The sequence below is a fragment of the Bubalus bubalis genome, chromosome 1 (genome assembly GCF_019923935.1).
Source record: "Bubalus bubalis isolate 160015118507 breed Murrah chromosome 1, NDDB_SH_1, whole genome shotgun sequence".
Lineage (NCBI taxonomy): Eukaryota > Metazoa > Chordata > Mammalia > Artiodactyla > Bovidae > Bubalus > Bubalus bubalis.
Window position 1 is genome coordinate 188,148,256 of NC_059157.1, and position 24,129 is coordinate 188,172,384.

The 24,129-nt window shown below is 50.6% G+C and overlaps 1 protein-coding gene across 1 annotated transcript; it reads left to right on the plus strand.

The window, feature by feature from the left end:
* Positions 1-20,797: 20,797 nt before the first annotated feature.
* CRYAA (crystallin alpha A) lies at positions 20,798-23,557 on the plus strand. The gene is made up of 3 exons (XM_006063827.2): positions 20,798-21,173; positions 22,314-22,436; positions 23,348-23,557. The coding sequence occupies exons 1-3, from the start codon at positions 20,985-20,987 to the stop codon at positions 23,555-23,557; spliced, it is 522 nt and encodes a 173-aa protein (XP_006063889.1). The 5' UTR covers positions 20,798-20,984.
* Positions 23,558-24,129: the final 572 nt, after the last annotated feature.

The window sequence follows — 24,129 nt, forward strand, 5'->3', positions numbered from 1 at the left end:
CTCCCTGAGTTGTCCATGTGTCTCGCTATGCTCACTGTATTCCTTTTTCTCTTATGTTAATACTTGACTTGCTTCACTACTTCCCATCTTTGTGGGAATTCTTTTCTGCAAAGCCGAAGGGCCAGGGCCCTTGTCACTGAGCCACAGGGTCTAGTGGCTAGGACTTGGAGCTTTCACCAGCACGATCCAGCCTTAATCTCTGGCTGGGAACCGAAGCCCCACTCGAAGCTGCTGTAGGCCAGGGCCACCCAAGATCATATCGAGTTGGCCACTCAAGGATCTGGACTGACGGGAGCATTGGGAGTCCACGTTGTCGCCGAAGCTCCCAGATGGGATTTTCTGATCATATCAGGGGCGTCCTGCTCAGGTCACAGGGTCCCAATTTGGTGTCACAGAGTTTTCTTTTAGGGACTCGGACATCCCTGCTCAGCTTCTAAAGTTGGCTGGAGAGGTCATGTGCTTCTTACCCCGAAGTGGACACAAAACGCCCCTTTCATGATGGTCCCACCCACACGGATGCCCCAGCAGCCCCCACCGCATGGCCATAGTGGGGCTGGGGCAGTAAACCCAGGCTCTTGGGTTACTTTAGAGGAGGAAATAAAATCCTCGGGCCTCTTTTTCCCTTATGGTTTTGTATCTACAAAGTCCTCAACCCACCTGAGCATGTTCTGTAAGCTGTTCATAGGGGATGCTCCTCAGCCCCCAGCCACAGCCCCCTCCCTCACTTGCCCTGAAACCCCTCTCCCTTTCCTCCCCCCAAACCAGAGGCATTTGGCCACAGAACCCCCCATATGAAATCAAGCAAACAGTCCTCACACTTTTGTGTGTGGTGGAGGGGGTAGGCTGTCACGCTTGGCTTGGGCAAGAAGGATAGACCGGGGAGAAAGTGAGTACTTGTGGATTACAGGCAAGTTTTAACCTTTCTCGGGCCATGGAGTCCTTTTCGATTCTGAATAAAGGCTCTGGCCTAAGTGTGAATTTTGTACATTTCTGGGGGTTCATGAACGTCCTGAGGTCTGCAGATCTGGGTTAAGAACCATCAGCCCAGGTCTGTGTCTTTTAACATGTGGTCATGGACCCCTAGTGTCAGAAAGGCCTGGGCACTTGATAAGCATGCAGTTTCCCAGGCCTCACCCCACGGGGTCAGGAGTGGTGGGAGAGGGGTTTGCAGGGTTCAGCTCCAGGCCTCGGACGGCACCTCGGGCTGGTTGTGTGCTCTGGCTCTGCGAGGCTGCATGCACACTCTGCCGCTTGGAGCTGCAATTCCACAGCTCCTCAGATGTATAGCCGTGGCTGTGTCCCCACCCCTCGAGGGAAGCTGTACATGGTAGGGTGTGGCGGAAAGGCTGTGGTGCCGTTCTAGGCCTGGACATCCATAGGATTTCACACTTATTCTCCAGGAACTACCAACAGGCGGGCCACCCTGCTGGAGCCTGGAGCCGGGGACAGCTGTGTCCACCTGAGCCTGAGCTGATGGCAGACGTGTGAGGTGCCCAGCTGCCAGTGGACCAGCTTCAGTGGCCGATCCCCAGAATCGTGCGCTAATAAAAGCACTGTTGGCTTGGGGTGGTTTGTTACGCAGCGTTGACTGTGGCAGAAGATAGCCGATACAGGCTCTTGGCCATGTGTGGGCTTTCAAATGGAACTAAACCCTAGTTCCACGAAAGCAATGGTAGTCTACCCGGGGACTGGTGTCTGGTTGACCCAACCACTTGACCACTGTCCCTGTGACTGTTGAGGAGACGAGACCAGAGTGTGTATCAGCCAGGGCAGCAGATACACTGGGAGGTGGTGCAGTACAGGTGGACCAGGCACTGGTGTCCAGAGATGCCAGGCGGACGGGGGACTTGGACACATCAGCCAATTCTCTCCCCTGGGTGGGGAGGACTTCTTGGCAGAAGCTACAGGCTGCTTTGTGCCTTTGCAGCTTCTGCTGGGCAGTCACGCCCACTCCAAAGCCACGCGCCTGCTCTTTCTTGCTTTATGTTTAAAGGAGAAGAAAACGCTGGGTGCGTGCTGGTAGCCCCCATGCCCTCCCTCATTATGAGCCTGACAGGCCTGGCAGAGGACAGTCTACCTGTTCCCGTGGGTGGATGGATTGCTCTCAGGATCTAGGAGAAAACCCTCAAATCACAACCACCAACTGGCCGACAAGCAAAACTGGGTACACAAACAGTCAACCGTCCCAGGTACCGCTGGGGTTCAAACCCAGCATCTCCTGTTCACTAGACAGGCCTCTTTAACAAGCACAGTAGGCCGGGTAGGAAGTGGACAGCAGGCTTTGCTAATGCTCAGAAGAGCCCGTGGGGCTAGGACTGCGGGAGCTCCTGGGGCTTCCACATTCTGTTTCTTCGTTCATCACTTGTTTTCCTGGCACCTTCAGGACCAGACATTCACTGCTGGAAGGATGGGGACACCAGGCATGCGATATCAGATCATGTCCTCAGTGTTGAAAAAGGAAGTTCATCTGCATAGATTTGAAAGGCTAATTGGCTTTATTCGGGGATTCATAACCATCAGTCAATAACATCTCCTCTAGTAAACAGAGGCTTTCCTGGTGGCTCAGGTATCTGCCTGCCAATGCAGAAGACATGGTTCCATCCCTGGGTCAGGAGGACCCTCTGGAGAAGGAAAGGGCAACCCACTCCAGTACTCTTGCCTGGAAAATCCCATGGATGGAGGAGCATGGTAGGCTACAGTCCATGGGGTCGTCCATGGGGTCGCAAAGAGTTGGACACGACTGAGCGACTTTACTTTACTTCCAGTATACTTGCCTGGGAAATTCCATGCACAGAGGAGCCTGGTGGGCTGTAGTCCATGGGGTCACAAAAGAGTCAGACATGACTGAGTGACTAAACAACGATCAGATCAGATCAGATCAGACCAGTCGCTCAGTCATGTCTGACTCTTTGCGACCCCATGAATCGCAGCACGCCAGGCCTCCCTGTCCATCACCAACTCCCGGAGTTCACTCAGACTCATGTCCATCGAGTCAGTGATGCCATCCAGCCATCTCATCCTCTGTCGTCCCCTTCTCCTCCTGCCCCCAATCCCCGCCAGCATCAGGGTCTTTTCCAATGAATCAACTCTTCACATGAGGTGGCCAAAGTACTGGAGTTTCAGCTTTAGCATCATTCCTTCCAAAGAAATCCCAGGGCTGATCTCCTTCAGAATGGACTGGTTGGATCTCCTTGCAGTCCAAGGGACTCTCAAGAGTCTTCTCCAACACCACAATTCAAAAGCATCAATTCTTCGGCGTTCAGCCTTCTTCACAGTCCAACTCTCACATCCATACATGACCACAGGAAAAACCATAGCCTTGACTAGAAGAACCTTTGTTGGCAAAGTAATGTCTCTGCTTTTCAATATGCTATCTAGGTTGGTCATAACTTTCCTTCCAAGGAATAAGCGTCTTTTAATTTCATGGCTGCAGTCACCATCTGTAGTGATTTTGGAGCCCAGAAAAATAAAGTCTGACACTGTTTCCCCATCTATTTCCCATGAAGTGGTAGGACCAGATGCCATGATCTTCGTTTTCTGAATGTTGAGCTTTAAGCCAACTTTTTCACTCTCCACTTTCACTTTCATCAAGAGGCTTTTGAGTTCCTCTTCACTTTCTGCCATAAGGGTGGTGTCATTGATGTTTTTCCCAGCAATCTTGATTCCAGCTTATGTTTCTTCCAGTCCAGCATGTCTCATGATGTACTCTGCATAGAAGTTAAATAAGCAGGGTGACAATATACAGCCTTGACGAACTCCTTTTCCTATTTGGAACCAGTCTGTTGTTCCATGTCCAGTTCTAACTGTTGCTTCCTGACCTGCATACAAATTTCTCAAGAGGCAGATCAGGTGGTCTGGTATTCCCATCTCTTTCAGAATTTTCCACAGTTTATTGTGATCCACACAGTCAAAGGCTTTGGCATAGTCAATAAAGCAGAAATAGATGTTTTTCTGGAACTCTCTTGCTTTTTCCATGATCCGGCGGATGTTGGCAATTTGATCTCTGGTTCCTCTGCCTTTTCTAAAACCAGCCTGAACATCAGGAAGTTCACGGTTCACATATTGCTGAAGCCTGGCTTGGAGAATTTTGAGCATTGCTTTACTAGCGTGTGAGATGAGTGCAATTGTGCGGTAGTTTGAGCATTCTTTGGCAATAACAACCAGCAAACAGAAGGGCCCGAGGGGGTTGTAAGAAGCAGAAGAAGGACGGATGGAAGGTATTGACAGGAGAAAAAGGATTTTCTCAGGCCGCTCACCTTCTTGGGGGAGGGACTGGTGGAGTCAGTGCCGTCAGCCTGCCTCACTCTTGCCAATCCGGAAATTTCAGATTATCTGTTTAAAGGTCACATTCCTGTGAGGGGTTGGCACTGAAATTAAGTCTTGGTTTGTTTGGTGTGTGTGTGTGTGTGCGCGCGCGCGCGCACGCACATGCAAATGGCTCCGTTTGGGAACTATTGCTTTTTTTTTTTTTAATGTCAGGGAACCCCCATTTGGGGGAAGAGAGAAAACAGGAAAATGCATGAGCTAATTTCAGATCCTGCTAAGAGCTGTGAAGGGAGTTGAGAAGGAATGAGTGATTGGAGGGGTGGGCATGAGATGAGGGTGGCCACGGAAGTCCTAACGTTGGATCTGAGACCTGACTGGTGTGGAGAATTGAGAATGGAGGGGAGTGGAGAGTGAGCTTGGCAAGGGGAGGGCACAGGAGGTGGGCCATTGTCCCTGGAGTGGGGTAGGGAGCAGAGGGCAAGGCGAGGCTGACAGTCTGAGGGTTGCTCCTGCCAGGTCATGTGGACGCCATTGTGAAACGGCTAGATGCCACTGGGCAATTTGAAGGAGGAGAGAATTGAGATCTGATTCCTGTTTTAAAAGTCTCAAAGGTGGAGTGTGTCATTCAAACTCTCCAATGGCGTCCACTTATTTATTTATTTTTTACAGATTTTAAGGTATTTTGGCCGCAAGGTGCAGCTGTGGGATCTCAGTCCCTGACCAGGGATCAAACCTGGGCCACAGCAGTGACAAAACCGAATCCTAACCATTAGTCCACCTGGGAACACCCAACACCTACCGATTTTAGAACGGCATTCAGTCTCACACAAACTTGTGCCCAAATGCTCACGGCAGTGTTATTCTACAATAGACAAAGGTGATGGGCACAAAACACGTTGCCTGCTGTGAATGGAAAATATTACCTGCCAGCTCTGTAGCCAAGACAGGGAGACAATCTGAATGTCCATCAGCAGATGAGTGGATAAAGAAAATGTGGTACATATACACAATGGAATATTATTCAGCTGTAAAAAAGAATGAAATAAGGTCATTTATCGCTACGTGGATAGACATGCATCATATTAACTGAAATAAATCAAAGAAAGACAAATACCCTGTGATATCAGTTACATAGGTGAAAGCTTAAATATTAAACAAATGAACATATCTACAAAACAGAAGGAGACGCAGACATAACAACAGGCTGATGGTTGCCAAGGGGGAGGAGAGTAGGGGACGGAAGGATTGGGAGTTTGGAATTAGTAGATGCAAACCATTAATATTATATGTAGGATGGATAAGCAACAGATTCTTACTGTAGAGCACAGGGAGCTATATTCTTTGTCCTATGGTAAACCATAATGGAAAAGAATGTGAAAAAGAACATATGTCTGTATCAATGTAGCCTTGCGGTATAGTCACTTTGCTGTATAGCAGAAACCAGCACAACATCGTAAAGATGGTCAACACCCCCGCCACACACTCCCCCATCACCCCCACAACCCCATCACACACACACCCTTCCACCACACACACCACACACACAAACTGCCCCCTCAACACGGCTGTCTGTAGCATGCCCTACATCTTCATTCATTATATTTTTACTTTAATTAATGACTTTATGTGTGGGTACTGTTGTCACAGTACAAAATTCAGAAGTGAGAACCCCTGCACAGCCTTCCCCCAGAGCAGCCCTGCTGCACGCTCCAGTGGGGCTGAGGGATCATCTAAGCAGTGACTGCGCGTGTTTCCTCTGTCTTGACTTAATTGTTAGGGCACAGTACACAGTATTCTCTACCTTTTTTGGGGGGTAATAACTTGGAGATATTTCCATATCACAACATAAAAAGACTCGCTCACTTTTTATTGTGGTAAAATGTTCCCTGGTGGCTCAAGACAGTAAAGAATCCACCTGCAATGCAGGAGACTCAGTTTCGATCCCTGGGTTGGGAAGATTCCCCTGGAGAAGGGAAAGGCAACCCACTGCAGTATCCTTGCCTGGGAAATCCCGTGGATGAAGGAGTGTGGTGGGCTACAGTCCATGGTCTCACAGAGTCAGACAGGACTGAGCATTAACACACATACACTACATAAAACTTACCATCTTAGATATCTTTAAGGGCACAGTTCAGAGGATTGTTACCAAACTTGGGTCTACTCTCCTACAAGCAGTAAAGCCAATCTACTGACATCAGCTGAGTTTCAGTGGAGGAAAAATGCAATGTTTATCGCAGATGCCAAGCAAGGAGTCCAAGCAGCTTGTGCTCAAAATGCCTGAACTCCCAAAGGCTTTCAGGAAACAGTTTTTAAAGACAGGATGAGTGAGAGGGGTTGTGGGGTGTTGTGATCAGCTCATGGCCATTCCTCTGATTGGCTGGTGGTGAGGTAATCAGGAGTCAACATCTTCAACCTTCTAGTTCTAACTGGTCTGGGGTCCAAGCGCTTGTGGGCAGCACAGAGTTTACTTCTTCCTGGTGAGGGTTTCAGCATCGGCAAAGCAGCTCAAAGGACATGGCTCAGAATATTATCTATAGCCCTTGGGAGGAACTAAAGTTTCCTTGACTTTGCTTAAAGGCCAAACTATTATTATTTTGTCTTGCTTAACTATTTTCCTTTCTTTCTGCCTATTCTCACTCCTCTGACTAAATTTACTCTTTAGAGCTCAGGGAAAGCCTCGGAGGCTAATGTTTTTCTGCAGACAAGGAGGACGGTGGGGGTGGGGTGGGGTGTGTGTCCCAGGAAGGCCCCACAGCGTCCTGGTTCGTTACAGTATTCATCTATTCACACTGCTGTACAACCATCCATCTCCAGAATTTCCCATCATCCCCAGGGAAAACTCTGTCCCTATTAAACACTCATGGCCATTCCGTTCCCTCAGCCCCTTTCTGTCTCTATAAATCCGACTCCTCCAGGGACCTCATGCAAATGGATCATACAGTATCTGTCCATTCGTGTCGGGCTTGCGTCACAGAGCATCATGTCCTCAGGATTCATCCACACTGTAGCAGATGTCGGAATGTCCTTCCTTTTGTTATATGCCACACATGCTTATTTGTTCCCCTTGTAGCATATTTACTTATTAATTTTTAAACCTTTTATTTTGTGTCAGAGTGTAGCCGATTAACAGTGTCGTGATAGTTTCAGGTGAATAGCGTCAAGGGATTCAGCCGTACATATATATATGTATCTGTTTCTCCTTCTTGAGGCTGAGAAGCTTTCCACTGGATGGATGGTTCCACTGGATGGTCGCACTTCGCAACTTATCTGTTATCCGCTTATGGACACCTGGCTTGCCTCCACCTTTTCACTTTGTGCGTGTGCTGCTGGTGGTGTGGGTGTGCCTATTTCCTCATTTTTCAGAATGTCCCAGACGTAGGAGCTCAGTGCACCTACCCTTCTGAGGGTGTCTTTATCCAGTGTCCACTTCTCTTGTCACAAACACAGCTGGACCAGGTAACCTGGGGCCCAGGCTGCTCAACGCCTGTGAAACCATTACACACACGTTGCAGGATGCCTTCCCCCAGGTGAGATGGCTGCATCAGACGGGAGGTCTGTGGTTCTGTAACCTTTGAGCTCTTTCCATCTGGCAGCTGTTGTAAGCTGGTTTCAGATGTGTCAAATCTTGAGTGATGGTGTGAAGGTTGTGGGTGTATTTATTTATTTCTAATTTCTGGAAATTCTGAAAACCAATTTTTATTTTATTAAAAAAATTTTATTGGAGTATAGTTGATTTATAGCTTTGTGTTAGTTTCCAGTGTGCAGCAAAGTGAATCAGCTACACATATGCATGTACACACATTCACTCGTTTTTAGATTCTTTTCCCATTTAGGTCTTTATGGAGTATTGAGTAGAGTTTGCTGTTATGCAGTGGGTCCCCTTATTTGTCATCTGTTTCATGTGTAGCAGTGTGTGTATGTCAGTGGTTGTGGGTGTATCTACCAGGCAGCAGTCAGGAACAGACGTTGTCAAATTCAGGTTTTTGCTGCAGCTGGGGCTGCGCGTTTGACGGGAAGAGAGTGGAAACTCCCAGCTGGTTGAGGCAGTGGACAGGAGGGGGCGCTATTCTCCCGCGTTTAGGCAGAGAGAAGGCTCCGCCCAGTTCTCTGCTCCTGCGGCTGCGCAGGTGGTCATCAGTCAGGCAGTTCAGTCGTTCATTCCTGTCTGACATTTTGCAACCTCATGGACTGCAGCACGCCAGGCTTCCCTGTCCATCACCGTCTCCCGGAGCTTGCTCAAACTCATGTCCATCGAGTCGCTGATGCCATCCAACTATCTCATCCTCTGTTGTCCCATTTTCATCCTGCCTTCAATCTTCCCCAGCATCAGGGTCTTTTCCAATGAGTCAGTTCTTCCCATCAGGTGACCAAAGTATTGGAGCTTCATCTTCAGCATCAGTCCTTCCAATGTATATTCAGGACTGATTTCCTTTGGGATGGACTGGTTTGATCTCCTTGCAGTCCAAGGGACTCTCAAGAGTCTTCTCCAGCACCACAGTTCAAAAGCATCAATTCTTCCGTGCTTAGCTTTCTTTATAGTCCAACTTTCACATCCATACATGACTACTGGAAAAACCATAGTTTTGACTAGACAGACCTTTGTGGGCAAAGTAATGTCTCTGCTTTTTAATATGCTGTTTAGGCTGGTCATAGCTTTCCTTCCAAGGAGCAAACATCTTTTAATTTCATGGCTACAGGCACCATCTGCAGTGATTTTGGAGCCCAAAGAAATAAAACCTCTCACTGTTTCCATTGTTTCCCCATCTATTTGCCATGAAGTGATGGGACTGGATGCCATGACCTTAGTTTTTTCAATGTCGAGTTTTGAGCCAGTTTTTTCACTTTCGTCTTTCACTTTCCTTGAGTCTCTTTAGTTCCTCTTCAATTTCTGCCATTAGGGTGTATTATCTACATATCTGAAGTTGTTGATATTTCTTCTGGCAATCTTGATTCCAGCTTGTGCTTCATCCAGCCTGACATTTCACATGATGTATTATGCATAGAAGTTGAATAAGCAGGGTGACAATATACAGCCTTGACATATTTCATACCCAATTTGCAACCAGTCTATTGTTCCATGTCCATTTCTAACTGTTGCTTCTTGACCTGAATACAGATTTCTCAGGAGGCAGGTAAGGTGGTCCAGTATTCCCATCTCTTGAAGAATTTCCCACAGTTTGTTGTGATCCACACAGTCAAAGGCTTTGGCATAGTCAATAAATCAGAAATAGATGTTTTTCTGGAACTCTCTTGCTTTTTCGATGATCCAATGGATGTTGGCAATTTGATCCCTGGTTCATCTGCCTTTTCCAAATCCAGCTTGAACATCTGGAAGTTCACAGTTCACGTCCTATTGGAGCCTGGCTTGGAGAATTTTGAGCATTACTTTACTAGCGTGTTAGATGAGTGCAATTGTGTGGTACTTTGAGCATTCCTTGGCATTGCCTTTCTTTGGTATTGGAATGAAAACTGACCTTTTCCAATCCTGTGGGCACTGTTGAGTTCTCCAAACTTGCTGGCATACTGAGTGCAGCACTTTCACAGCATCATCTTTCAGGATTTGAAATAGCTCAACTGGAATTCCATCACTTCCACTAGTTTTGTTAGTAGTGATGCTTCCTAAGGCCCACTTGACTTCAGACTCCAGGTTGTTTGGCTCTAGGTGAGTGGTCACAGCATCATGGTTATCTGGGTCATGAAGATCTTTTTTGTATAGTTCTTCTGTGTATTCTTGCCACCTCTTCTTAATATCTTCTGCTTCTGTTAGGTCTATACCATTTCTGTCCTTTATTGAGCCCATCTTTGCATGAAATATTCCCTTGGTATCTCTAATTTTCTTGAAAAGATCTCTAGTCTTTCCCATTCTATTATTTTCCTCTATTTCTTTGCATTGATCACTGAGGAAGGCTTTCTCATCTCTCCTTGCTATTCTTTGGAACTCTGCATTCAGATGGGTATATCTTTCCTTTTCTCCTTTGCCTTTAGCTTCTCTTCTTTTCTCAGCTATTTGTAAGGCCTCCTCAGATAATCATTTTGCCTTTTTGCATTTCTTCTTCTTGGGGATGGTTTTGATCACTGCTTCCTGTACAACATTATGAACCTCTGTCTATAGTTCTTCAGGCACTCTATCAGATCTAGTCCCTTAAATCTATTTCTCACTTCCACTGTAGAATTGTAAGGGATTTGATTTAGGTCATATCTGAATGGTCTAGTGGTTTTCCCTACTTTCTCCAATTTAAGTCTGAATTTGGTAATAAGGACTTCATGATCTGAGCCACAGTCAGCACCCAGTCTTGTTTTTGCTGACTGTATAGAGCTTTTCCAAATAGGAAAAGGAGTACGTCAAGGCTGTATATTGTCACTCTGCTTATTTAACTTATATACAGAGTACATCATGAGAAATGCTGGGCTGGAAGAAGCACAAGCTGAAATCAAGATTGCTGGGAGAAATATCAATAACCTCAGACATGCAGATGACACCACCCTTATGGCAGAAAGTGAAGAGGAACTAAAAAGCCTCTTGATGAAAGTGAAAGTGGAGAGTGAAAAAGTTGGCTTAAAGCTCAGCATTCAGAAAATGAAGATCATGGCATCTGGTCCCATCACTTCATGGGAAATAGATGGGGAAACAGTGGAAACAGTGTCAGACTTTATTTTTCTGGGCTCCAAAATCACTGCAGATGGTGACTGCAGCCATGAAATTAAAAGATACTTACTCCTTGGAAGGAAAGTTATGACCAACCTAGATAGCATATTGAAAAGCAGAGACATTACTTTGCCCACAAAGGTCTGTCTAGTCAAGGCTATGGTTTTTCCAGTGGTCATGTATGGATGTGAGAGTTGGACTGTGAAGAAAGCTGAGTGCTGAAGAATTGATGCTTTTGAACTGTGGTGTTGGAGAAGACTCCTGAGAGTCCGTCCCCTGGACAGCAAGGAGATCCAACCAGTCCATTCTGAAGGAGATCAGCCCTGGGATTTCTTTGGAAGGAATGATGCTAAAGCTGAAACTCCAGTACTTTGGCCACCTCATACGAAGAGTTGACTCATTGGAAAAGACTCTGATGCTGGGAGGGATTGGGGGCAGGAGGAGAAGGAGACGACAGAGGATGAGATGGCTGGATGGCATCACTGACTTGATGGATGTGAGTTTGAGTGAACTCTGGGAGTTGGTGTAGGACAGGGAGGCCTGGCGTGCTGCAATTCATGGGGTCGCAGAGTCGGACACGACTGAGCGACTGAACTGAACTGAACTGAACTGATAGAGCTTCTCTATTTTTGGCTGCAAAGAATATAATCAATCTGATTTTGCTATTGACCATCTGGTGATGTCCATTTGTAGAGTCATCTCTTGTGTGGTTGGAACAGGGTGTTTGGAAGAGCCAGTGTGTTTTCTTTACAAAACTCTTAGCCTTTGCCCGGCTTCCTTTTGTCTTCCAAGACCAAAATTGCCTGTTACTCCAGGTATCTCTTGACTTCCTACTTTTGCATTCCAGTCCCCTATGATGAAAATGACATATTTTGGTGTTAGTTCTAAAAGGTCCTCATAGAACCATTCAGCTTCAGCTTCTTTGACATTAGTGGTTGGGGCATAAACTTGGATTACTGAATGGTTTGCCTTGGAAATGAACAGAGATCATTCTGTCGCTTTTGGGATTGCACCCAACTACTGCATTTCAGGTTATTTTGTTGACTATAAGGGCTACTCCATTTCTTCTAAGGAATTCTTGCCCACAGTAGTAGATATAATGGTTATCTGAATTAAATTTTCCCATTCCGGTCCATTTTAGTTTAGTGATTCCTAAAATGTCAGTGCTCACTCTTGCCATCTCCTGTTTGACCACTTCTAATTTGCCATGATTCATGGACCTAACATTCCAGGTTTCTACGCAATGTTTTTATTTACAGCATTGGACTTTACTTCCATTACCAGTCACATCCACAACTGTGTGTTGTTTTTGCTTTGACTCTGTCTCTTCATTCTTTCTGGAGTTATTTCTCCACACTTCTCCAGTAGCAAATTGGGCACTTACCGACCTGGGGAGTTCATCTTTCAGTGTCATATCTTTTTGCCTTTTCATACTGTTCATGGGGTTCTCAAGGCAAGAAGACTAAAGTAGTTTGCCATTCTCTTCTCCAAGCAACAGTTAGTACCGGACATGGAACAACGGACTGGTTCCAAATTGTGAAAGGAGTATGTCAAGGCTGTATATTGTCAACCTGTTTAATTTCTATGCAGAGTACATCATGTGAGATGCCAGACTGGATGATGCACAAGCTGGAATCAAGGTTGACAGGAGAAATATCAATCACCTCAGATACGCAGATGACATCACCCTTATGGCCGAAAGCCAAGAGGAACTAAAGAGCTTTCTTGATGAAATTGAAAGAGGAGAGTGCAAAAGTTAGGTTAAAACTCAACATTCAAGAAACTAAGATCATGGCATCCGGTCTCATTACTTCTTGGCAAATAGATGGGGAAACAGTGGAAACAGTGAGAGACTTTGTTTTCTTGGGCTCCAAAATTACTGCAGATGGTGATTGCAGCCATGAAATTTAAAGATGCTTGCTCCTTGGAAGAAAAGCTATGACCAATCTAGACAACATATTAAAAGGACATTACTTTGCTGACAAAGGTCCATCTAGTCAAAACTATGGTTTTTCTAGTAGCCATGTATAGATGTGAGAATTGGACCATAAAGAAAGCTGAGCACCGAAGAATTGATGCTTTTGAATTGTGGTGTTGGAGAAGACTCTTGAGAGTCCTTTGGACTGCAAGGAGATCAAACCAGTCCATCCTAAAGGAAATCAGTCCTGAATATACATTGGAAGGACTGATGCTGAAGCTGAAGCTTGAATACTTTGGCCACCTGAGGGAAAGAACTGACTCATTTAAAAACCCCGATGCTGGGAAAGATTGAAAGCAGGAGGAGAAGGGGATGACAGAGGATGAGATAGTTGGATGGCATCACTGACTCGATGGATATGAGTTTGAACAAGCTCTGGGAGTTGGTGATGGACAGGGAAGCCTGGTGTGCTGCAGTCCGTGGGGTTGCAAAGAGTCAGACATGACAGAGTGACTAAACTGAACTGAACCTTTAAGTGTGGAATCTAGAAAAATAGTATAGATGAACTTATTTGCAAAACAGAAATAGAGACACAGATATAGAGAACAGACATATAGATACCAAGAGGGAAAGTGAAGCATGGGATGAAATGGGGGATTGGGATTGACGTATATACACTCTATGCATAACATACATAACTAATGAGATCCTGCTGTATAACACGAGGAATTCTACTCAGTGTTCTATGGTGAGCTAAACAGGAAGGAAATTCTAGGAAGAGGGGGATATATGTATACATACAGCTGATTCACTTTGCTGTACAGCAGAAACTCACACAACAGTGTTAGTAAAGCAACTACGTTCCATTTATTGGAATATAGAGAAAAAAAGCGAAGTAGTGACCCATATAAGGGTGGAATGACAGGCAGTCTGGGCTTTGCTTGAAAATACTTCAGGAAAGAAAAAAGAAGATGAAGCAAGTGGGACCAAACTCACCATCGTTGCTGAATCTGGTTGATAAGTACCTGGGGTCGTTGTGCCATTTTTTCGACATTTTAGATGTATGAAAACATTTGTAACAAAAAATAAACTAAATTCGAAAGCACTTTACTCTCATGACAAAAATTATTGAAAATGCGAAGTGTTGTGGGCAAAAGTGTATGTCCTGCCAGGGCTGAGCACGACCTGCAAGGGGTGGTGCAGGATGGTCAGACTTGCCCTCCCTCCCTGGGCTGCAGGGGTGGGCAGGGGGCTGCCTCTGCAGCCCATCGGCCTCACGGAGAGTCAGGGCGAGTGAGGGCTCAGCCCACTGACCCCCAGTAGCGCCTGTTGGCCTGCACAGGGCACATCTGTGGGTGAGCCCCGCTGGGCCCCGGAGTGGAAAATCAGGGTGCCCGGGGATTTGTGAACACGCCTGCAGACTGCTGACGTCCGGGAATGCTGTGGATAAAGCAAATACCAGCCTTTGTGTGGGAAGGGCTGACATTCAGCTGGGGCAGCGGGATGCAAAACTGCTGAGAGCAGGCTTAAGCGCTGCAGAAACAATGCCCAGGATCACCCTCAAGGCCCCACTTCCTGCCGACGCAGGGCTTTGCCAGGGTCCGACCCCAAACTCCTGACTGGTCCCGATTTGTTCAGATGTTAGAGAGATGATTTTGGGGACTGTGGCTCATGCTCCCCTAAACACACACACTACACACACACACACCCCAGACACGGGCACCCCCTTGTACAGACACACACACACAGACACAAGCACGCACACACAGACACACATACATACACACAGAGGTACACATGAACACATATACAAAAAGACATACGTACAAGCACTTGCATGGACACACAGACACACGTACCCTACATGTGCATCCCCCCATACAGACACACACACACACATACAGGCACACACATGCACCCCCTCAGCAGACACACACAGGGGCATACCCTCAGGAGCCTGAGGACCTCGGCTTCCTGCCTGCCCCGCCCCGGCCCTCCATGAGCCTGGTCCTTCCTTTCCGAGTGGGGGCTCCAGGGCCAGCCCTGGCCCAGGAAGCAGACAGGCACATCCGTGCATGGCATCTGCCCCCTTATCGGTACTGGGGGTGGCCTTGGGGTTGGCTCTGCGGCTTTGCAGCCTCCATGGCTGGGCTGGGCGGGAAGACCTCTGTTGGGGTCTGAGGACAGGCCAGAGGGCCAGGGGCCTGGGAACACAGCTGTCTGGTCACTAGGGATTTGCACAGATCAGGGTCCCAGCCGGGATGGCCTGGCTGAGCACTCAGCTCAAGGGCAGGGGTCCCTGTACAGGCCTGCGGGGGTGTCTTTGCAACAGAGAGCAAGGTGGCTGTGCCCCCAGGACACCTCCTCGCTGTGTGTCCTCAGCCTGGCGGCCCCGCCGGTCTCAGGAGCACATTGCTGGGGTGTTGTGGCTCCACTTCTCTTGGGTACCGCTTTGTGGTCGGTGCCCAGGACCCCGATACACAGCCCAACGAACAGAACGGGGAAGACTCACCCTTCCTCTGAGGTAGCCAAGACTAAACACTGTTCGGTAGGATTACGGGCTTTCCCCCAACTTGTAGATTATTGGATTTGTCTAAATTCTGAACAAGGGCAATGAACCACTATATAATAAAAATGCCATTTAAAATAGAAAGAGCATCACAGGGTTCACCGGTCCTCTTCTAAAAACTTAGTTCATGCAGACCTTCTTGAAAAAGTGCCTCCTGTCAGTGGTCTGCTTTTGTTCCTGGGATGTAATAGAAGGACTGTGCTGGGGGCTGCGCCCCCCAGGGTCGTCCATGAGGCTGTGTGGCCCTCAGAGCTCAAGCCTGACCACTAAGGGCTGAGGGGCAGGAGCCGCTGCCCTGGGTGGGTTTACCAGGGGCCGTGTCACTGTGTGGCACACGCAGGGTGGCACCTCACGCTTGCAACATCTTGGCGTGGATACTTAGAGCATCGTCTCCTGCCAGGGTTCCCAAGGCTGCTGGTGACCAGGCAGGTTACAGCTTGGGACGCCCAGAGGCAGGGCCGGGGTCCCAGCCAAAGGGCTCCACTCAAGGCCTTTCTGAGAACTCCTGAGGGGACACATGTAGGGTGGACTTCGGGTCTTCCCTGGAAAGCTGCGGGGCCCATGCCACTCTTGTCAAGCCGCAGAAGGCCCCTGGGTTGCCAGTAGGGTGCCCAGAGGAGCCCAGGCCAGTGGCATGCCTGCGCGTTTAACCCCGGGAGCCACTTTGGGACCCTCCCTTGTCCACAGAGCACAGTTATTTCCAGTGTAATCAGAGAATAATCATGGATATGTATGAGTTTCCTGATTTGTTTTTTAAAACAAACAATTAACCATAAAAGAGAATATATTTCAATCTTAAATCAGTGTCCAAAACTGTTTGCACTGAAGCATCACATGTGCTCCATTTCACAGCTTTTTAAACATGCAGTAAAAATGCCAAGGCACTCCCCGGTGGCTCAGTGGTAAAGACCCCACCTGCCAAGCAGGAGACATAGCTTTGATCCCTGGGTCTGGAGGATTCCCTGGAGAAGGAAATTCAACCCACTCCAGTATTCTTGCCTGGGAAATCTATGGACAGAGGATCCTGACGGGCTACAGTCCCTGGGGTCGCAAGAGAGTTGGACACAACTTAGTGACTAAACAATGGCAACAAAAGTGCTGAGAAGTCACACAGAATGGCAGAGCGAGGGTAACCCTGGTGCTGAGGCTTTACGCGGGCTGTCACTGCCGATCTACAAATCCTGTGTTTAAGCACAGAAATAAGTCGCATCACAGAGGCCAGAGGTGAGAACTGCCCTGGGAGCCTTAATGGTTCCTGACCTTGGAAACTGGCTGCAGAACAGAAACATGGAGTGGAATCTGCCAGCTTTGGGCTAGCCATGTCACTGAGGGTCCTCCGGGTGATCACCACTTCCAAATGTTTGCATGCTCAGTCAATCAGTCTTGTCTGACTCTGTGACTCCATGGACTGCAGCCCCACCAGTCTCCTCTGTCCATGGGATTCTCCAGGCAAGAACACTGGAGTGGGTTGCCATGCCCTCCTCCAGGGGATCTTCCCGACCCAGGGATCTAACCTGCATCTCTTAGGTCTCTTGCATTGGCACATGGGTTCTTTACCATTAGCACCACCTGGGAAGCCCCAGAAAATGTTTAGAGCTGACTCATTGGAAAAGACTCTGATGCTGGGAGGGATCGAGGGCAGGAGGAGAAGGGGACAACAGAGGATGAGATGGCTGGATGGCATCGCGGACTCGATGGACATGAGTTTGAGTGAACTCCAGGAGTTGGTGATGGACAGGGAGGCCTGGTGTGCTGCAGTTCATGGGGTCACGAAGAGTCGGACACGACTGAGTGACTGAACTGAACTGACTGAAGATAAAAGAACTCTTCAGATGTGAAGCTTACACACAGGCAGGCCCTCTGTGTATTTGTGGATTCCATGTTTGAGGACCGGTCTCCCGTGTTAGGTGCTCAGGCTGCCACAATGCAGAGTCATGCATGGGTGGTTACACGGCAGGAATGATTTCTCAGTCTGCATGCTGGCAGCCACAGCTAGGTGCCGCAGGGCTGGATCCCCTGAGGCTCCCCCGCTGGCGTGGAGGGAATGTCTACTGCTATGTCTTCACAGGGTGTTTCACGTGTTTGTGGACCGCTGGTGTCTTCCCCTTGTAAGGACATCAGCCTAGGGGATGAGGTCCTCCCCGGTGTGTGTCTGTGTCCTTGTCCCTCTTTTCACAAGGACACCAGCGTATCAGGCCAGGACGCACCCTCACAGGCTGATCTATCTTAGCTTGATCACCCATTTAAAGGACCTGTCTGCAAATAAGTTCACATTCTAAGTGCTGGGGGTTGGGACCTCAACACAGGAATTTGGGGGGATGCAAGTCAGTCTGTATCATCTACTCTCTGACATTTATTTTTGAACCCGAATCAATTCTCATGGCCCTTTTCACAGTCACTCACTGAGCAGAGCAGACGAGGTGGAGAATCTGAGCGGCCGGACACACACGTCCTCAGCCGAGGGCGACGGGGCACCTCCGCCTGCTTGTTTCAGCTTGTGCTGCAAACCAGCCTCTTTTCCAGGCCAGCTGAGTGCCAGGTTTTTTACATCGTTGTGCTTTTTCCTGGTAATTTTGCTTTTCTCATGGCTCAAGCACAGTGGGAATGCTGTCTTGGGTCCCAAGTTCAGGAGGCTGGGCTGTGACCTCTGGAGAAAGTAGGGTGTCACAGAGGAGCTTGGTTACAGGAGTGAGTTATGGGGCTGCAGGCAGGAGCTCAGGGTTAGTGAATCAACAACACGCATGAAATCAGCCGTCTTTACTTAGAAACACACACCAAACAAGCTCAAGTATTGACTGGCTGATAAAACTCTTGTGGCCAGAGGCTGGCAGAACCCTGACCCTGTGCTTCCCTGGGAGCCATGGCTCACTAGCTGCTAATTCGTCTTTCACAGCAACTTTATAGGATGTTCCTACCGCCAATAAATAGACCAACTACATTTTTTTTTCTTAAGATTTTTTTTTTTTGACTCGGACCATTTTTAAAGTCTTTACTGAATTTGTTACAATGTTGTTTCTGTTTTAGGTTTTGGGTTTTGGCCCAGAGGTATGTGGGATCTTAGCTTCCCGCGTGCGTGCTAACTTACTTAGCTTCCCACGTGTGTGCTAAGTTACTTCAGTCATGTCCAACTCTGCGATCCCATGAACCAGGCGCCTCTGTCCATAGGATTCCGCAGGCAAGAATACTGGAGAGGACTGCCATGCCCTCTTCCAGGGGATCGCTCAACCCAGGAATCGAACACGCGTCTCTTGTGTCATTGGCAGGTGGGTGCTTTACCTCTAGTGCCCCCTGGGAAGCCACTTCAGTTCCCTGACTAGGGATGAAACCTGCACCCTCTGCATCGGAAGATGAAGTCGTAAACACAGGACTACCAGGAAAGTCCCAAGAACCAACTAGATTATTAGGTAGATTAACAGAAGAGGAGGTGTATTTTGCACCTGCATGATTAGAACGGATTTTAGGTAGTTTGTTATTGTTTTAATAAATCTCTGTGCACACACACAGCACAACCCTTAGCACACAGCTGTGAATTCAAGGAGGAACCCAGACCTGGATAAAAAGGGTCTTGTTTTCCCAGAATCCAGGGTGGGAGGGGCTGTGTGTGAGAGGCCAAGTGTGAGCAGGAGAAGCCACACAGGTGAGCTGGAAACATTGGTGCCCGTTGCCTTCATCCGCCATCCTTCATCTATCCCCAGGTCCACTTTGCAGAGTCAGGCTGGGCCACCTGCTGCGGCACGTGTGACCCACAGTTTTGGCCAATAGGTGAGGTTGGCAAACCGGAGAGGAAGTTGTTAAGGCCTGAGATGTAAGTCGACATGAACTAGGTTGTGTCTCTGAGTGACATGAGCTTGTATTGGCTGTGATTGGCAGGACTTTCCTGAGCTGATGCCCCAAGGGAGAGTCACAGCTCTCTCCAACCCTCCCTGCAGTGGGGGGATTCCAGAACCCGAGACTGTGTCACCTTATGTGGCAAGCAGGGAAATAAGGTTCCCTAAAGAGCAGACTGTAAGAGAGGGGATGATCCCCAGGAGGGACCAGCCCTGCTGACTTGGATCTGAGCCCAGTGAGACACAGGTAGGCTTCTGGTCTCCAACCCACAAAGCAGTATGCTTACGCTATTTCAGCCACCAAGTCCGCGGTCTTTTCACGGTTACTGTACTCCAACTGTCCAAAAGGCCTTTGTTGTGGAATAATCCTTTTTAGTAGTTATAGCAGCTGCTGGAAACCTATATGGTGCTGTCGTTTTGGCCTTGAACGGTACCCAAGGGCTCTGCAAGAAGGCCTCTGTAAGAAGCTGCAGGCTTCCCTGATGGCTTAGCAGGTGAAGAATCTGCCTGCGATGCAGGAGACATAGGAGATGAGGGTTCGATCCCTGAATTGGGAAGATCCCTTTGAGGAGGAAATGGCAACCCACTCCAATATTCTTGCCTGGAGAATCCCATGGACAGAGGAGCTCGGCAGGCTGCAGTCCAAAAGGTCACAACAGAGTTGGACATGACTGAATGATTAAGTATACAAGAAGCTGCATGAGGACCCAAAGATGTGCTGGATGAATAAGTCTTGCCGCCTGGACTATGCATGAGAAAGCTAGCTGGGATGGGAATGGCTCTCTATTGTGCTGTGGGTGGGGAGGGGGATGCTGCGTTAGTGTAGGGCTCCCAGAGGCCAGGCTACTGAGAAGTATGAAAGCCTTAAAGCCAGGGGTGTCCTGAATGTGGTGGGTGTCCCTGGAATGCCTTCTGGGCCGCAGGTGGATGGGTAGACCAGTCACACGCCTGGCACAGGGGCAGGGCACCTGCTTGAGGGACCCTGGCTCTGTTCGTTCCCAGGCCTTGAGGTTTGCAGGGATGGTGTCCAGAGGAGACTCCTGCACATGCGGTTTCCATTTGTCAAAGCAAACCTGCCTCCCCTCCTGGATGCAGACAGACGCCATGACAGGCCTCCCTGGTGCTGGAGTCACAGGCTCTTTTTAGCTTCTGAGCTGCACTTTTTGTCCTTCCCAAGGTTTTTACAAGTATGCATCATTTTTGTAATCACCAAGATGTAAGGGAGGTAATTCTGTCTTAAAGAAATGCAACCAATCCTGGTGGCTGTGGGGCTGGGAGACCACTTGGGTGCCTGTTTGCTCGTCTGTGAAGCAGGGGGTACGAGCTTCCACTCAGGGGGCAGCCGTGGGATCACAGGGAACCATGTGTGCAGAGAGAGGCACTGTCCCTGGCACACAGACCCTTCCCTGGGGAAGGTAGAGGACAGTCTTCCCTGTACACCTGGAAAAGCATGGGGGACACAGAGCCGCCCACAGAGAAGCTCCCTGGGGGCCCCGTCCTCCTGGCGTAGGGAGTTCCAGCTGGTCGGCGCTGCAGCCAGGGCTGGGAGAGGTGGGCGCGCAGCCTGGCCGGCCCACGATTCTGCTGACTGGGCGGCCTGCCTCCTGAGCTCGCGCTTTCCAGACAAATCCCTCTAATGCCTCCTTTCTGCCCCAGCGTATATAGGCAGGGCCCGTGTCCCAGCTCCTCAGTGCGCTGCCCACAGGCCCTGCTCTGACCATCTCCTCGCCCCGGGTGCCCACAGAGCCGCTGCCCACCATGGATATCGCCATTCAGCACCCCTGGTTCAAACGCACCCTGGGCCCCTTCTACCCCAGCCGGCTGTTCGATCAGTTCTTCGGCGAGGGCCTCTTCGAGTATGACCTGCTGCCCTTCCTGTCCTCCACCATCAGCCCCTACTACCGCCAGTCCCTCTTCCGCACCGTGCTGGACTCCGGCATCTCTGAGGTGAGATCGTGGGCATGCTGTTCCCTGCTGCGGCTGTGGGGTGGGCAGGATAGGAGATGGGCTTCTGAGGGCTGCCGGAGGTACCCTCGCTCCAAGTGCTCCCATCATGTCTCGTGAAGCGGGTGGTGAGGGCCACGGGGCCACTTTCCCTTCTCGCCCCATCTCGTCCCCCCTGGACGCAGAGGCCAGGCAGGCCGTTCCCCCAGCAGAGTCTCCGTGCCTCTGGGGTGGTGGGAAGAGGAGCCCACCCACTGTTTATGCCTCCTGCCCTCCACTCATGACCTGTATGTGCTTGGTGAGGTCCCCACTGTCATCTGGGGTCCCCGAGAACAGCGCCACTGGGGCATGGGTGATGGAGGGCCAAGCTTCGTGCTCCGAGGCTGCGCTTGTTCTCTGGCTGGATACCCGGGGTGGGCTGTGCTGCCCGAGTTCGGGTCGGAGGCCTTCTGTCTGAAGCCGTCTGCAGCCAGAGCTGCAGTTTGCCTAGCCACCCAAGGCCAGGCCCCCGAGGGCAGACAAGGAGGCCCATGGGCCTTCCCTCCACAGGGTCCAGCTCTCTGGGGGTGCCGGGTCTCACCACTGCCTAAAACACAGAGACCTGCCCTGAGCTGGTGCAAGTCTGAGCACTCTGAGGAGTGAAGGGGGAGTATGTGAGGAGCTGAGTGGTCTGTTCAGACCACTGGGAACATCTGTCCATGTGCAGAGACAGGGCCCCAGGCTGTTGATGGAGCGGCGGGCAAGGGCCAAGTGCTTGGTCTCACTGGCCATCTGAACAAACCATAACCAGTCCACAACCATAACCGGCTAGTCAACCAACCCATAACCTGCCAATAAGCCAGCAACTAAGCCATAACCAACCCTACAACCATAACCCACCAATCTACAACAGGCTACTCAACCCCTCACCAGTCAGGCAGAGAGCAGACCTCCGAGGTTCTGGTTGTCGGCCGAGTGTCCACTCGCTCCTGAGTCCCGGGTGCCCCTGTCTCCGGGCACTCGGAGGGAGCGGTCAGAGCCCTGATGGTACTTTCTGTTCCGATAACCCGGGACCGAGCCCCAGCGGCCTAACTCCAGCCGCTCCAGCCAACCCCTGTCCCTGAGCCACAGCTCCGCGGGACCCACACAGGTGCTTGGTTTCAGGTCCGATCCGACCGGGACAAGTTTGTCATCTTCCTGGACGTGAAGCACTTCTCTCCTGAGGACCTGACGGTGAAGGTGCAGGAGGACTTTGTGGAGATCCACGGCAAGCACAACGAGCGGCAGGTGAGCCTGGGACCGGCTGCAGCCTCGGCCGAGAGGCAGGACCGTGGCCCCCAGACCGTGGCCGACCCCAGTGACCGGGAGGCCGCTCCTGAGCCCTGCGCAGGCTGGGGCAGCATGGCCGGGGGGCACCTGAGAGGATCCCCACTCAGGCGCTGCTTGGCATCCCTAGCTCTGTCCAGACACCTGGGTGATGGGGTGGGATTAGGAAAGACCCAGGAGACGCTGCACTGAGGGGCGAGCTCCTAGCCAGGCAGGCTTCCACACCAGTCTCACTTGGGGCGATGGTGCAGCCAACGACTCCCATCGGAGCCCAGGTGCCTGGTGCCCGTTGTCTCGGGGGCAGGGGCAGGGGCACAGCCTGGCTCAGGGAGGACCCCAGCTAGGACAGGTCAGAGACAAGGGCTTCTCCAGTGGTGGGGGAGCTGGACTTGGGGGACAGACCCCACCCATCTGCTGTCCTCCCCTCCTGGGGCCCTAGAGACAAGCCCGGACACTGCCCTGGGGCTCCGAGTCTACACCTGGAGGGCCGGGGAGCCAGGCCAGGGCATCAGGAGATGGGACTGTCCAGGTGTGGCTTTCCATTTAGGCGGATGGCAGGGACCTGAGCCTAAATGGTCTTGGGGCCACAGGTGAAGGGGAAGTTGGACTTGAGGGCAGGGCCAGGGCAGGACCATTCACAAGATGCTGGAATGAAATTAGTGAGGAGCCAAGGGCCCTGGGCAGGCCCAGATCTCACGCAGGGAGGCAGGGAGGTCCAGGGCTCTGGACACGGCCCAGAACCCACCGCCCACTGCCCGGGAGAGTGTCATGGGTTTGACCTTGTGTGGCCTGGGCCTTCTCCATGGGGGCCAGGGGCTGCCAGCGGCTGCCAGCGGCTGCAGAGCCTCTGACCGTGCCCTCCCTGTCCCCAGGATGACCATGGCTACATCTCCCGAGAGTTCCACCGCCGCTACCGCCTGCCTTCCAACGTGGACCAGTCCGCACTCTCCTGCTCCCTGTCCGCTGACGGCATGCTGACCTTCTCTGGCCCCAAGGTCCCATCTGGCGTGGACGCCGGCCACAGCGAGCGGGCCATCCCCGTGTCCCGGGAGGAGAAGCCCAGCTCTGCGCCCTCGTCCTAAGCTCGGCCTTGGCCTCGGCTGCCACTCGCTGCGGCCCCCGTACCCATCCATCTGGGGGACCCTAGAAAGTGGGGCATCCATCTCCCTCTGCTTCCCCCCTTTCCAGTTCCTTTTCCTCTTCTCCGAGGGCTTTAGGGTTTGAGAGAGTAGCCGGGAGGGCCCAGGGCCCCAGCCTGTGGTGCAGAGACCTCAGAGTGACCCGGGTCCCAACACCAGCCCCTCGGGGGAAGTGACCACCGTCGCAGTTTCTGCCTCGGAGATCAAAGAGCATCCCTCTCTGAGCCATCTCTGGGTGGCCTCTGGTCTCCAGGCCCACCGGGTGGTCTCGGCCCTGGGTGGCAGATGCTCTCATGAGATCCGTCTGGTGGGGGCTCCCCTGCGCCTGGCCTCTCAGACCCCCTTCCCTCAACCCTCCTCTCTGTAGTGCCGCTCTTGGGGCATCTGGTCACCCATGAGAAGGCAGCCCGTGGCAGTCAATAAAGAGCAGGTGACACAGCAACTTGCGGTGTGGTGGCTGTGTTGTCTGTCCGGGGGCGGGGGGGGGGGTTGGGGAGCAATGGAGAAGGCGAGGG